Genomic DNA, 14,593 nt, shown 5'->3' with positions numbered 1-14,593 from the left:
TGAATTCAACAAAATGATTAATTCAAAACAACTTTAAAATTCATTAGCCTAGGCTTCATTATTCTGACCCAATTCTGACAGTAGACCTTATCAATAAAATGTATTTATAAAGCTGATGTCAGCTGATGTTACAAAGTGCTGTACAGAAACCCAGCCTAAAACCCCAAACAGCAAGCAATGCTTATTTCCCTTACTTTTGAACATTGAAATAACGTTTGGCAAATTAAATATTTCAAGCTGAGAATTCAAAAGAATTTAACTCAACTGCTATTTTTGTATAAATATTTGTTAGAAAAAACAATTATAGCATCTATTAGAGATGTTCACCTCCGCACCGCTAGGTGGCAGTCTTATGACACTTGCCTTTACGCAACATAAACGTCATCAGTATGCGACAACACACCAGCACTGTCGCACGACCTTTCTTATTTGGAAACGGAAATATCTAGAAAATGCATGTTTGTTTCAAAATATGATCTCTTTAAAGACTGTTTTGGAGAAATCGCACGTATTTAGTTGGCTTAATTATCTATACAGAAATGTTTCGTATATCAGTTACAGTGTGTGGTCGAGGCATTTCTAAAAGGGTGAGCGTTAAGCTAGGCTAATGCTAACTTAGCTAGCTGTCACTTTATTGATATATAAAGATGTAGTGGCTGAAATTACTGGCACATATACAATTTCATTGTCAGATGTCCTTTTTTTAGTTGGCTTCATCTTTCTCTGGAGAGAACGCTCTACCCTCAAATGTACTCATCCCTTCCAATCTCGTGGACCATGCAAGAGCAAGTAAGGTCTGCTTTTTCATTCACTGCCTTCTATCATGCACTATGGATCATTGAACTGATTGTGTGAATTTGAAGAAGCAAGTTCTATACAGATGCATGTAGACTGTAAGACCCTGTCCAGACTCTAGACACAAAAAGAGTATTCCCCTATTCTTGAATGCAACGTTGGTCTGTCATTTTCAGAACATTAATTTCCAACTAGGTCAGATGTAAGAAAGCTATTGATGACTTGTGGTCTCTTTCCAGAGAGGCCCCCTCCTCCATCAGACTCCAGTTTTCCTGTGTTGAGGTGTGATGCTGCCGTCCCTGTACACCTGAGCCCAGTACAGACATGGGTGGAGACGTTGGAGAGGCGGGACAGTAAACAGTTAGGTTTGGTTGACCTCCACCCCGATGTCTTTGCAGTCCCTACCAGGTAAGACTGTCAATGTCTAGCCATAGTATTTATATTTAAGTCATTTAGCAGAGGCTCTTATCCAGAGAGACTTACATATTCAGTGCTTTGTTATCGTTTGGTGAGAATAGTGACGCATTAATTATTTTGTTGCCACCAGGATTGACATACTCCATGAAGTTGAACTCTGGCAGAGAAATTAAGATAATTGTAAGTAGCAATAGCGAACCAATAATCAACTTTCTCAGACTGCTGTTGTGGCCATATTATACAAATTAGGTGATGAGAAGTACAGACATATTTCTGTAGGTTTATACCCAAAGCTCTGTACTTATCTGAGTTGAACTAGATTTGAATAAATGCACCTGCTCCTACTATAAGAAACTGAAAATCTCCCTTAGAGCCGTGCCCACACTAAGGTCAGATCGGAGGTGAGAGGTGGAGGAAAGAAACCCTGGAGACAGAAGGGAAGTGGCAAAGCACGACATGGAAGCATCAGGTCACCTATATGGAGAGGAGGTGAGGGTCTCAGTCTGTATGGGCCAAGTCAGTAGTATGATGTTAAGTGGAGGACAGCATTTTACTAGACACATACAGGTCAACACACACACTGACAAAACAAACGTATTACATTTTAGTTTAAGATGCCAGTTCTAAGAATGAACATAGATTAAGCTGTCATCTAAATATCAGTCAGTCCAGAAGAAGGAACAGTCCCAACTAAGAGCCAAAGTCATTGGAGGGATTTAAAACAATTAGAATAAATTACATAATTTCTGTTTTGCAGGTGGTGTTTCTCATGGACCCAGAGGACCAACCAGTTTTTACTACATGTTGCCCATGAAAGTACGTGTTCAAGGGATAAAAATTGCCCTCAGCTCCAAACTGGCCCAGGTATATACCATTTTATTTGTGAAAACACTTTTCACAAGTACAAGTTTATTCACATCTTAAACTTCCTCTATCATGTAATCAATCCTCTCAAATGAATGTTTTTTTAATTATGCCATCTACATTCCTACTGTATTGATGTTGGGTGTGGTTTTTCAGGATTATCTCCATGTGGTTGACACTCTGAACATCCCCACACCTGACCCACAGTACCTCATGGACCTCATCAGATACCGACATTGGGGGGGGAGTCTGTTTTGATAGTGGATGTGTAAGTATCAGCAGTGAACAAAAAAAAAATCAGTTCTGTGGACATCCTAGCTGAGGATTGAGTCTTTGATATTTTACAGGGGCGAAGAGCTTCCTGAGAACATCCTTCAGGCCACTGAGAGCTTGAAGACTGTGAATGTCCTTCCAGCCATAGGTAAGTTGACACTAATTTAGAAAAGGACTTTAAGTCTTGAGACATGGATTGTGTATGTGTGCCATTGAGGGTGAATGAGCAAGACAAAAGATGAGTGCCTTTGAACAGGTTATGGTAGTAGGTGCCAGGCGCACCTGTTTATGTCAAGAACTGCTACACTGCTGGGTTTTTCATGCTCAACAGTTTCCCGTGTGTATCAAGAATAATCCACCACCCAAAGCACATCCAGCCAGCTTGACTTTAACTGTGTGAAGCATTGGAGTCAACAATGGCCAGCATCCCTGTGGAACGCTTGACACCTTGTAGAGTCCATGCCCCAACGAATTGAGGCTGTTCTGAGGGCAAGAGGGTGGGCAACTCAATATTTGGAAGGTGTTCTTAATGTTTCGTACACTGTGTATAATTGACCTAGGAGCAACATTGTGTTACAGTTCACATGGTACTATGTAAGATATTTACTGTTACTACACAGATGAGGGCAAATGAATGTAAAGTTAAAATGTTTCCTGATAACTTTTCTTCCACAGGCCTGAACATTCATAGCATGCTAAAACACGAGGTCCTGGTCCTCACCCTGGAAGCAGTGAAGTTTCTGGAAAACAAGCTGCTTTGGCACGACCAATGCTTCACACCGCTGTACCCGTTCAAACTCCCCTACACTGACCTGCCTTGAAGGCACTGGGTGAAGTAATAACGTCATGTAACATATTCAATGATCCAAATGTTTGTCATGCCTTTTAATATGTTCAATAAAAACTTGTGAATAAATAAATGTCAATGATAAGATGTGCAAACCGGTGATTAAAAGAGAGCCTATTTAAGGCATAAAGTACATAAGGCCTAGAGTCGATAGTTGATTGGCGGCAGGAGTCCATTGGCCAAGTCATGTCGTATTTCCCATCTCAGGGCGGAGCGTTTCTTCTCTGTAGGCACCACGTAGGTGTTGGGCACAAATACTCTTCGAGGCTTCGGCTGGGGGGGGGGACATTACAAGATGTCAATGTTTTCAGTCATCGCTAGGTATTTACCCCCCCTAGAAACCCATGTCTGTGGTTTCCAGGGAGCAATGCAGCACAGCTCAGTGCATCCTCAGTGGTTTTACTTATTCCTTTTCAAATTCTTTAAAAGTGGACCCTTCCTTGAAGTAATGACTGGAAAGGTGGAGTCGTTGCGTTCACCTGTCCAACCATGTCTAATCAGCCATTTAGGAATGTGATTGGTTAATGATTAGTGGGCGTGGCTTGCGACCCAGTGACAGGTTTGAGTCAAATAAGAGGAGCCAGGTTGGCTAGCGGGTATAAAACAACAGGTCCCAGGTTCAACACATGATGCTGATTTTGTTTTCTAACTCTCGTGTTTAAAGATCAGTGGGTTGGGCTTACAGCCATTAATAGTGAAAAGGCATGCCTGGTGCATTGCTCCAAGTGGCAGAGAGCGTAACATGGGTTGCCATGCAGCAGGTCCCTGGTTTTAATGTGAGTCCCGTATTATACATTCTCTATCAACTTGGATTACTTGACTAAACAAACTTAAAATGTGGTTATGCCCTCAGAACAACATTGAATAAGAAACTCAGATCTGTCCTGTCTTCTCTAAATTAGGGGGGAGAAAGGAATCAAACACGAATACTTTGTCCATTTGCCTTACAGTCCACAGAAATGTGTCAATACACACTTTGGGCATCAGGATACTCAAAGCAATTTATCTTGAAATATTGAATGTTGACATGCATAATTTATGCGGGACTGTGTCAAACATGGCATGGACTAATGACATTCTTTTTGGGGGGGAAATCCCTTTAAGGAAATTTCTGACCTGAAATAATGAATGACAGGATGGTTACAAGATAATAAAATTGTTATAAATGAAGCATACTCACTGGTAAAGGTTGGTACGCGAGCTGTTCCTGAAAATACAAAGAGTGATTAATTCAGACATTATGGTCATGCAGCATTACAATTAATCATGATTTGTCCTCTACATGCAAAAAGTGGTCTTGAAATAAAGTATGTAAGCCAACTGAGTTTGTTATGGAGAAGGTGTTCATACTCTGATTTCCCAGTGCAGTGCTTTCCTATCCTTCTCTCCTGGCGCCTTGAACATTTCCCAGTCCTGCTTGTACTGGAAATACCTTTGGAAGATGGGGAACAATATGAAATGTAGCACAGATCCACAGCAGTAATCTTTCAAAAGATGGCTGATTATTTAGACATTTCGGTAATTATCCCCTTACTTTGCCACTGGGTCTGTCTTCTTCAGATTTCTGGTGTGAGGATGATCCATTACTGGGCGGATAACTGCAAGAGCAGACATGAGTGACTACGTTTAATTGGGGCACATTGTAACAGGACAGATTGCAGTGAGCACGATGACATGTGTAACAGCAGTGTGGGTACTTACACGACTTGGGCTGGGGTCTGATGTCAATCTCACTCCCAGATCTGGCCTGTAAGAGATTTAAAACAACATTTGTTTTCAACAAACATTCATGTATACGTTTGGAACGATTGTCAAAAAAGATCCTGGACTTGAGGATAAATTATTTATTCCGAAAACATCTAAAACTCTACCTCTTCAAAGAGTATCCTAAATAATCCCACAGCACCACCCCCCCTTTCGTGAACTAACACTTCTCTTACTAGCTGACTTTGCTGATAGCTACTTTGAGAAAAATGTTACTATGACTGAGCTAAGTGGGACAACCACATATCAATCTTAAGATGAAGGCACTAACTTAAGTCGCTCTGGATAAGAGCGTCTGCTAAATGACAAATGTAAATGTACCCATGTTTAATCTTCTGGGATTAATAAACAAAACCGATGTTAGCTCTCAAAAGGCAAGAGTACCCACCATGCCTCTGATGTAGGCTTTGAAGGTACTTGGGAGATGGTCCGACTCCGACCTGTCACTCAGACTGCCTGCTTCATCACTCTCCAGCTCCAACTCCTGATGGGTGGACATGGACACATGAATCCCTCCCAGACGCTCCCCCAGCCCACTCACTGCACCTGAAAGGGAGACATAATGGGGACACAATTAACACGTTAGCCTTAGTTACCACTGTGTAAGGCCATAAGCAATGCTAGTAAGGGCTAGGCAGGTGTTGCATGATCACTGAGCCGGACAGGTCCAGTACATCTCACATTTTAGTTATACAAGTGCTGCAATAGGGATTAGTACTATGCACTGGATCAGTGGTTCCCAACCAGGTACTAGGATCCCTTGGGGTACTTGGCCTATCCACAGGGGGTACTTGATAAGACTCATGAGACCGTAGGCCTATTGCTAAAATGCATAAGCAGGAGCAGGGCTTTCTAATCGACCGGGTATCCTGGAAGAATATTGACCTCATCCCATCAGTAGAGGATGCCTGGTTGTTCTTTAAATGTAATTTCCTCACCATCTTAAATAAGCATGCTCCATTCAAAAAAATGTAGAACTAAGAACAGATATAGCCCTTTGTTCACTCCAGACCTGACTGCCCTCGACCAGCACAAAAACATCCTGTGGCGTACTGTACTAGCATCGTATAGTCCCCGCGATATGCAACTTTTCAGGGAAGTCAGGAACCAATACATTCAGTTAGGAAAGCAAAGGCTAGCTTTTTCAAAGAGAAATTTGCATCCTGTAGCTCTAACTCCAAAACGTTCTGGGACATTGTAAAGTCCATGGAGAATAAGAGCACCTCCTCCCAGCTGCCCACTGCACTGAGGCTAGGAAACACTGTCACCACCGATAAATCCACGATAATCGAGAATTTCAATAAGAATTTCTCTATGGCTGGCCTTGCATTCCTCCTGGCTCCCCCAATCCCAGTCAACAGCTCCGCACCCCCCGCAGCTACTTGCCAAAGCCTCCCCAGCTTCTCCTTCACCCAAATCCAGATAGCAGATGTTCTGAAAGAGCCTGGACCCGTACAAATCAGCTGGGCTAGACAAGCTGGACCCTCTTTCTAAAATAATTTGCCGCCATTGTTGCAATCCCTATTACTAGTCTGTTCAACCTCTCGTATCGTCCAAGATTTCTAAAGATTGGAAAGCAGCCGCGGTCATCCCCCTCTTCAAAGAGGGAGACACTCTAGACCCAACCTGTTACAGACCTATATCCATCCTGCCCTGCCTTTCTAAAGTCTTCGAAAGCCAAGTTAAACAGATCACTGACCATTTCTAATTCCACCGCACCTTCTCCGCTGTGCAATCCGGTTTCCGAGCTGGTCACGGGTGCACCTCAGCCACGTTCAAGGTACTAAACGATATCATAACCGCCATCGATAAAAGACAGTACCGTGCAGCCGTCTTCATCGACCTGGCTAAGGCTTTCGACTGTCAATCATTGTATTCTTATCGGCAGACTGAACAGCCTTGGATTCTCAAATGACTGCCTCGCCTGGATCACCAACTACTTATCAGATAGAGTTCAGTGTGTCAAATCAGAGAGACCTCTGGCAGTCTATGGGGGTGCCACAGGGTTCAATTCTCGGGATGACTCTTCTCTGTATATGTATGTATGTATGTATGTATGTATGCATGTATGTATGTATCAATGATGTCGCTCTTGCTGCGGGTGATTCCTTGATCCACCGCTACGCAGACGACACCATTCTCTAAACATCTGGCCCTTCTTTGGACACTGTGTTAACAAACCTCCAAACGAGCTTCAATGCCATACAACACTCCTTAAGTGGCCTCCAACTGCTCTTAAACGCTAGTAAAACTAAATGCATGCTCTTCAACCGATCGCTGCCCGCACCCGCCCGCCCGACTTGCATCACTACTCTGGATGGTTCCGACTTAAAATATGGGGACAACTACAAATACCTAGGTGTCTGGTTAGACTAAACTCTCCATCCAGACTCATTAAGCATCTCCAATCCAAAATTAAATCTAGAATCGGCTTCCTATTTCGCAACAAAGCCTCCTTCACTCACGCTGCCAAACATACCCTCGTAAAACTGACTATCCTACCGATCCTTGACTTCGGCGATGTCATTTACAAAATAGCCTCTAACACTCTACTCAGCAAACAGGATGCAGTCTATCACAGTGCCATCCGTTTTGTCACCAAAGCCCCATATACCACCCACCACTGCGACCTGTATGCTCTCGTCGGCTGACCCTCACTACATATTCGTCGCCAAACCCACTGGCTCCAGGTCATCTATAAGTCTTTGCTAGGTAAAGCTCCGAATTATCTCAGCTCACCATAACAACACCCACCCGTAGCACGCGCTCCAGCAGGTATATCTCACTGGTCATCCCCAAAGCCAACACCTCCTTTGGCCGCCTTTCCTTCCAGTTCTCTGCTGCCAATGACTGGAACGAATTGCAAAAATCGCTGAAGTTGGAGACATATCTCCCTCACTAACTTTAAGCATCAACTATCTGAGCAGCTTAACGATCGCTGCAGCTGTACACAGCCCATCTGTAAATAGCCCATCCAACTACCTACCTCATCCATATTGTTTTTTACTTTTTTTGCTCTTTTGCACACCAGTATTTCTACTTGCACATCATCACCTGCACATCTATCACTCCAGTGTTAATTTGCTAAATTGTAATTACTTTGCTACTATGGCCTATTTATTGCCTTACCTCCTTACTCCATTTGCACACACTGTATATAGATTTTATATTGTGTTATTGACTGTACTTTTGTCTATCCCATGTGTAACTCTGTTTATTGTCGCACTGCTTTGTTTTATCTTGGCCAGGTTGCAGTTGTAAATGAGAACTTGTTCTCAACTGGCCTACCTGGTTAAATAAAGGTGAAATAAAAAACATAAAAAACAAGGGGTACTTCAGGGGTACTCTGGGCAGAGCAAAATTCAGTTGGTGGTACAGTAACCGAAAAAGGTTGGAAACCACTGCAATGGATGGCATGACTTTCAGCAAAAATTTCAGGCAAGGTCTTTCGCTTTGTTCTCTTGTACAGGGTGTCAGTGTATTATGCACATACTTGGACTAAGGGGATGTTACCTATTGAAAATACAATTTCTTTCTATAGGGAGAATAGACCGGGTATACAGTTTACCCCTTTTGTGTCTTCTGTTATCCTCCCACTCTTCATAAGTCTTAGTAGACTTGGAATCAATTAACGTAATGTCTTTATTGCTCGCCAGCGACTGCAAATCCTCCCACTCCTGCTCATCCTCTGCTCCTTTCTCTTCTTTCCTGTCAGAGTCTTCCTCACTATATCCTTCTCCAGTGGGCCTCTCATTGTCTTTGGACTCAGTGAGAGAACTTTCTTCAGGATATATCCCATCTAATACTGCCTTTTCATTTCTAGTCTGAGCCAATATATAGTCATCTTCACAGTAGTTCACATCAGTGTGGTCTTTGCCCTCCAATTCAACAGGAGGATGATCTTCACAATATGCCATATTAGAGAGGCTTTGACTTTCTTCCAACTTCGTCCTCAAACCGGTGTCCTCACAGCTCTGTAGATCAGTGGTATCCGCCTTACCGTCACCATCAAAATTGGCGAGCGACTGGTCATCCTCATCGCCATATCGCATTTCAGAAAGGCCCTGGCTTTCTGTGTCAAACTCAGCTATGGTACTGTCGTCTCTATAGTCTTCTCCCTCCGGGTCGTTCTTAGCTGAAGAGTCTGGCCTGTAGGTGCCATAACCAGATGTCAGTAAGCTCAGCGCCGGGCTCCCATCACGAGTGCTGTAACCCTCCTCGTCAATCTTTTCCTTTTCACCCTGCTTAGCCCTTTCTCCTCTACACTCCTCCTGTTCGGTTTCCTTTGGACGCTCCGTGACAGGTGGCTCTGCGACAGGTAGCTCCTCTTGTGTGTGTTCAGTGGTTCTGTTGGGCTCTGTATCTTCCTGCTTGTATTGCTCAACCTTCTCCTCCTCCCCCTCTCCGTCAGACCAGAAAGCGGAGTTTAGGGAGCTATTCCCGTCCTCACTCTCTTCATCCCACTGACTGTCGTACATTTTATACATGGTAGCGAAGGGTAAGAAGTCTCCTTATGCTGCTGCTGTGGGGAGTGTGTGGTGATCTGCAGAGGCAGATGGCTAAGGAGTAGTGCTAAGAGGATTATACCCTGTGGTCTCAATGTTGCTCTATACTGCCACCTGTTGAAGGCTGGTCGCCAGAGGAACTGCAACTCCACAATGCTGTGTGATGTATTCCTTCTCAACAGCTTGTCCAAAAAGTCCATGGGTAGTCTAGCACTAAGCTTTGTTTGTCAATATCAACAGTACATTTCCAATAGCGCCTAACGAACCTATTCACAGTTGAATAGCTTGCAACATTTGTTTCCAAAACAGACGCGTCAAACATTTCCAAACCAACAATCACAAAAGATAGGCTTAGCTTGCACGTTAAACCGGTATTGTACTCACGGTCGCTCGTCAGCAGAGCTGCTTTGCTCCAGGTGTCTTGATTAATCCATAACGTGTGGAACTTTTTACTTAAATGTAGTGGCTTTCAAATAGCCATGGGAAAACCAGTTGAAAGATTTGAAACGCAAATCCATAGAAAGTCAAGAATCCAATGGCTTGATGAATAAAACTTTAAATGCTTTATATGTAGAATCCAAAATGATAAGTGCAAAGTAAACAGAGGTTCCAATATTCCATTGAAATTAAAAGATCAAGGTAAGACGTATGTGGGTCCCAGTAACCCAAACATTTGCCATAACTAGCAGGCCCTACTTCTCGTCTCAAAATACCCAATTAACATATCTGTGCGGGCCTGCCCATACTTTAATTCTGGCTAGAGGGTGTAATTGACCTATTCTCATTCAAATCATAAGACCACATAACCAAATTAATATATACACACCTGATATAGAAATAAAATGAAGTTATTCTAAATGGAACAATATGACCTAATAAACAAATATTTGCATAACCAAATAAATAGAAACTGGCTCCAACAACAGGCTGAAAACGAAATACAATTATATACCCTATAGTTTGGATCCTGGGTGCTGATTGGCTGAAACAGCATTTCAGCCATGTGTATATCAGACAATATACTTGTTTACGGTTCTATTTATGTTGTTAACCAGTTTATAATAGCAATAATATACCTTGGGGGTTTGTGGTCAATGTGGTCAATATGGTCAATACACCATGGCTAAGGGCTGTATCCAGGCACTCCACATCGTGCATAAGAGCAGCCTTTAGTCGTGGTATATTTAAGCAATAAGGAGTTGTGGCCAATATACCACCAATAAGGGTTGTTCTTACGCATGACAAGAACCGGTTTCCATCATAAATATAACAGTAAACAAGTAGTTGTGTCAAACCCGTGGTATATTTAAGCAATAAGGCCCGAGGAGGTGTGGAATATGGCCAATACACCACTGCTAAGTGCTGTTCTTAGGCACAACGCAACATGCCTGGACAGCCTGTAAGCATGGTATATTGGCTATATATCACAAATCCCCGAGGTGCCTTACTGCTACTATAAAATGGTTACCAACACAATGAGAGCAGTAAAAATAATTGTTTTGTCATACCCGTGGTATACGGTCTGATAGAACACGGCTGTCAGCCAATCAGCATTCAGGGCTTGAACCACCCAGTTTATGTATGATATAAACTCAGCAAAAAAAGAAACGTCCTCTCACTGTCAACTGCGTTTATTTTCAGCAAACTTAACATGTGTAAATATTTGTATGAACATCAGATTCAACAACAGACATAAACTGAACAAGTTCCACAGACATGTGACTAACAGAAATGGAATAATGTGTCCCTGAACAAAGGGGGGGGGGGGGGTCAAAATCAAAAGTAAGTCAGTATCTGGTGTGGCCACCAGCTGCATGAAGTACTGCAGTGTATCTCCTTCTCATGGACTGCACCAGATTTGGCGGTTCTTGCTGTGAGATGTTACCCCACTCGTCCACCAAGGAACCTGCAAGTTCCCGGACATTTCTGGGGGGAATGGCCCTAGCCCTCACCCTCCGATCCAACAGGTCCCAGACGTGCTCAATGGGATTGAGATCCGAGCTCTTCCCTCGCAATGGCAGAACACTGACATTCCTGTCTTGCAGGAAATCACCCACAGAACGAGCAGTATGGCTGGTGGCATTGTCATGCTGGAGGGTCATGTCAGGATGAGCCTGCAGGAAGGGTACCACATGAGGGAGGAGGATGTCTTCCCTGTAACGCACAGCGTTGAGATTGCCTGCAATGACAACAAGCTCAGTCCAATGATGCTGTGACACACCGCCCCAGACCATGACGGACCCTCCACCTCCAAATCGATCCCGCTCATTCCTTTGACGATAAACGTGAATCCGACCATCACCCCTGGTGAGACAAAACGTCCGTCACCCCCGGTGATGTCTGTTGAGGACATGCCTTAGAACAGGCCTACAAGCCCTCAGTCCAGCCTCTCTCAGCCTATTGCGGACAGTCTGAGCACTGATGGAGGGATTGTGCGTTCCTGGTGTAACTCGGGCAGTTGTTGTTGCCATCCTGTACCTGTCCCGCAGGTGTGATGTTCGGATGTACCGATCCTGTGCAGATGTTGTTACACGTGGTCTGTCGCTGCGAGGACGATAAGCTGTCTCAGGCATCTCACAGTACGGACATTGCAATTTATTGTCCTGGTCACATCTGCAGTCCTCATGCCTCCTTGCAGCATGCCTAAGGCACGTTCACGCAGATGAGCAGGGACCCTGGGCATCTTTCTTTTGGTGTTTTTCAGAGTCAGTAGAAAGGCGTCTTTAGTGTCCTAAGTTTTCATAACTGTGACCTTAATTGCCTACCATCTGTACGCTGTTAGTGTCTTAACGACCGTTCCACAGGTACATGTTCATTAATTGTTTATGGTTCATTGAACAAGCATGGGAAACTGTTAAAATGAAGATCTGTGAAGTTATTTGGATTTTTACGAATTATCTTTGAAAGACAGGGTCCTGAAAAAGGGACGTTTCTTTTTTTGCTGAGTTTACATTGCTGGAATGCTGTTTTAGCCAATCAGCATCCAGGACCCCAACTGCACAGTTTATAATGGCCAACATATCACATCCCCTCAGGCCTTATTTTAAATATAGTACTCCTAAGCCTTTTTGCATAAGTAATATAATGTATAACATTGAATTACCTGAATCTTCACTATGTGTTGATTCATCGCAGACGTGAACTTGTCCTTGTTGTTTCCTTTAGGAAGAAACAGAGTGAGGTTGATTCAAGTATCCTCAATAGCACACGTGATCATTAGTCTTTACAAAGCCACACACGTGATCATTATAGTCTTTACAAAGTCGCACACGTGATCATTATAGTCTTTACAAAGCCGCCTGATGTAAACTTAACGTACCTAAGGACTTTCCTCTTGATAAAGGGTCTCCCATGCGCTCCTGTGTCTCGGTCTGGTGTGGATGACTGACTGACAGCAAACGATAACTGCTGGAGGTCAGTTAGGTCTGGATCCACTTCCAGTCTATTAGGGGCTGTTGAGGGGCGCTGGTACTTGGGGGCAACAGAGTGCTGAGTGTAGGAGTCATACTCCTGTCTGGCACCATAGTTAATGTTATCTCTGCTGTATGTGGAGGTTAGCACCTGGGTGGAACACAGAACAAAGTAACATGCCATTCTAGTATTAATATTATTTTTAATAAATACAATACAGCTAGCTTATCTGCTGGATGAAGGGGGACTGAATGATTTGGGACAAGAATATGTACCCGTCTTTCATGGTGTGATGGACCAGCCTGGGCAAACACATTTCTGAAGGCTGCAGTGTTATCCTGTACTGTTAGGGGGGAAAACAAGGAAATTCAATTGAGACTCAAGAGGAACCTCACTGCTCATCAAACGGTGCAACCAACACTTACTGACCAGGGCCCACTTTCCCAAAAGCATCTTAAGGCTAAGTTCATCTTTAAAACCATAGGAAACATGGGATCCCATGGCTCTAAGATGAACTTAGCCTTAAGATGCATTCGGGAAACCAGGCCCAGTTATATTTGATTATGCAGTGGACATGAGAACAGTACTGTGATCTTACCTTTAACCTTGGTGACTGCAGGAGGACTTTTGAAGATGGTGCTTTGAGATCTTGTCGAGTTCAATTCACTGGATGAGTGGCTCTTAGATTTTTCATGTCGGATCAGTTCATCTAGATCTAAATATGTACACACACGTACACACACAAAGTTGCTTCTCCACCAATCTGACAGCTAACTTGCAGAGTGAAAGTCACAAAACATCCCAGTTATTTCAGGTTTAGTCAGCATTTGGTCATCAACATGTAGACCTATATTCGCTAATTTTATCAACCCACCTCTTTTGAATTCACGTAGTCTGTGTCTTGGTATGTTGTTGTAACCAAGTGCCTCCAATTGTTGTTGAATTTCATCTTCTGAGAAATCCAAGTTTTCCATTTCCTGAAAAATAATTGTCCCGTAAATGTAATATAAGCAAAAGTATTTCGTTAGTAGTTGGACAGTTAGATGGATTGCTAAATAGATAGCAACGTGATCAATTATGGATAGCAGAGAAGAATGATGGAAGCGATTGACTAAAATCAGCAACAAGTTAGCTACCATCAGGCTAGACAACCACCAACCAAACTCTAGCTACAATCAAACGTTCATGATCTCTTTCTTATCTAGCTAGCCCAAATCAACCAAAAGGATGCATGCTTCTAATTTTGTATGCAATCTAGGAGCTAACGTTAGCTTCAAATACATGTTAAATGAGCCATTGGCCAGCTAACGTTAACTAGCTAAGTTATAATATAACTAGCTAGCTAACTTTGCAGGATAACAAAGACAGCAGTTCAACACAACAGGCCATTTTTCCAATGCTAACATTGATTGATAAAATGTGTTTTACCTATAGTGTGAGCTTCTTAGTATAAATGCGTAACGTTAGCCACGTCTGTTTTGCAACACAAGTATTGAACTGAACTAGCTAGCTAGTTACTGCCTGTATTTTCAGTACCAAGACAACAACACAGCCGTTGTTCGAAAAAAACAACGTGCTTTAAAAACGACGCCCTTTCTGAATTTTCTTCGGTGGATTTGACTTGGTCCAGAAATATCGCCGCCTTGTGGAAGGAAGACCGTGGGGATACCCTGGCAATGCAGTCTGTGCCTATGATGATGATGATGCAGTGCCTATG

The 14,593-nt window shown here is 43.1% G+C and overlaps 1 protein-coding gene and 1 pseudogene across 2 annotated transcripts; one reads left to right on the top strand and one right to left on the bottom strand.

Annotated features, from left to right (window-relative positions):
• The first annotated feature begins 396 nt into the window (after positions 1-396).
• On the top strand, positions 397-4,521 carry LOC106564739 (large ribosomal subunit protein uL4m-like; annotated as a pseudogene). Its single transcript, XR_014379676.1, has 9 exons — positions 397-587; positions 708-789; positions 1,035-1,203; positions 1,343-1,396; positions 1,586-1,701; positions 1,970-2,076; positions 2,233-2,344; positions 2,424-2,497; positions 3,025-4,521. The product of XR_014379676.1 is annotated as a large ribosomal subunit protein uL4m-like (transcript).
• On the bottom strand, positions 3,220-14,488 carry LOC106564738 (centriolar and ciliogenesis-associated protein HYSL1). Its single transcript, XM_014131048.3, has 12 exons — positions 14,305-14,488; positions 13,751-13,853; positions 13,475-13,591; positions 13,152-13,219; positions 12,785-13,026; positions 12,569-12,624; positions 5,349-5,506; positions 4,898-4,943; positions 4,731-4,794; positions 4,547-4,628; positions 4,377-4,403; positions 3,220-3,469 (listed from the first exon to the last, which is right to left on the bottom strand). The coding sequence occupies exons 2-12, from the start codon at positions 13,848-13,850 to the stop codon at positions 3,338-3,340; spliced, it is 1,092 nt and encodes a 363-aa protein (XP_013986523.3). The 5' UTR covers positions 13,851-13,853; positions 14,305-14,488; the 3' UTR covers positions 3,220-3,337.
• Between the last annotated feature and the right edge of the window lie 105 nt (positions 14,489-14,593).

Source organism: Salmo salar, chromosome 12, assembly GCF_965601325.2.
Source record: "Salmo salar chromosome 12, fSalSal1, whole genome shotgun sequence".
NCBI classification, from domain to species: Eukaryota; Metazoa; Chordata; class Actinopteri; order Salmoniformes; family Salmonidae; genus Salmo; species Salmo salar.
The sequence above is the reverse complement of the archived record's forward strand: the minus strand, read 5'-3'. Positions and strand labels throughout refer to the sequence as shown.

Bases quoted from the DNA above. Each gene is read 5' to 3' on its own strand.
- LOC106564738 (XM_014131048.3), bottom strand. From the start codon at position 13,850: ATGGAAAACTTGGATTTCTCAGAAGATGAAATTCAACAACAATTGGAG. The intron at 4,629-4,730 runs GTAAGGGGATAA...CATCTTCCAAAG, and splicing joins AAGACAGACCCAGTGGCAAA to GTATTTCCAGTACAAGCAGG. The intron at 3,470-4,376 runs GTGAGTATGCTT...CCCCCCCCCCAG, and splicing joins TCGCGTACCAACCTTTACCA to CCGAAGCCTCGAAGAGTATT.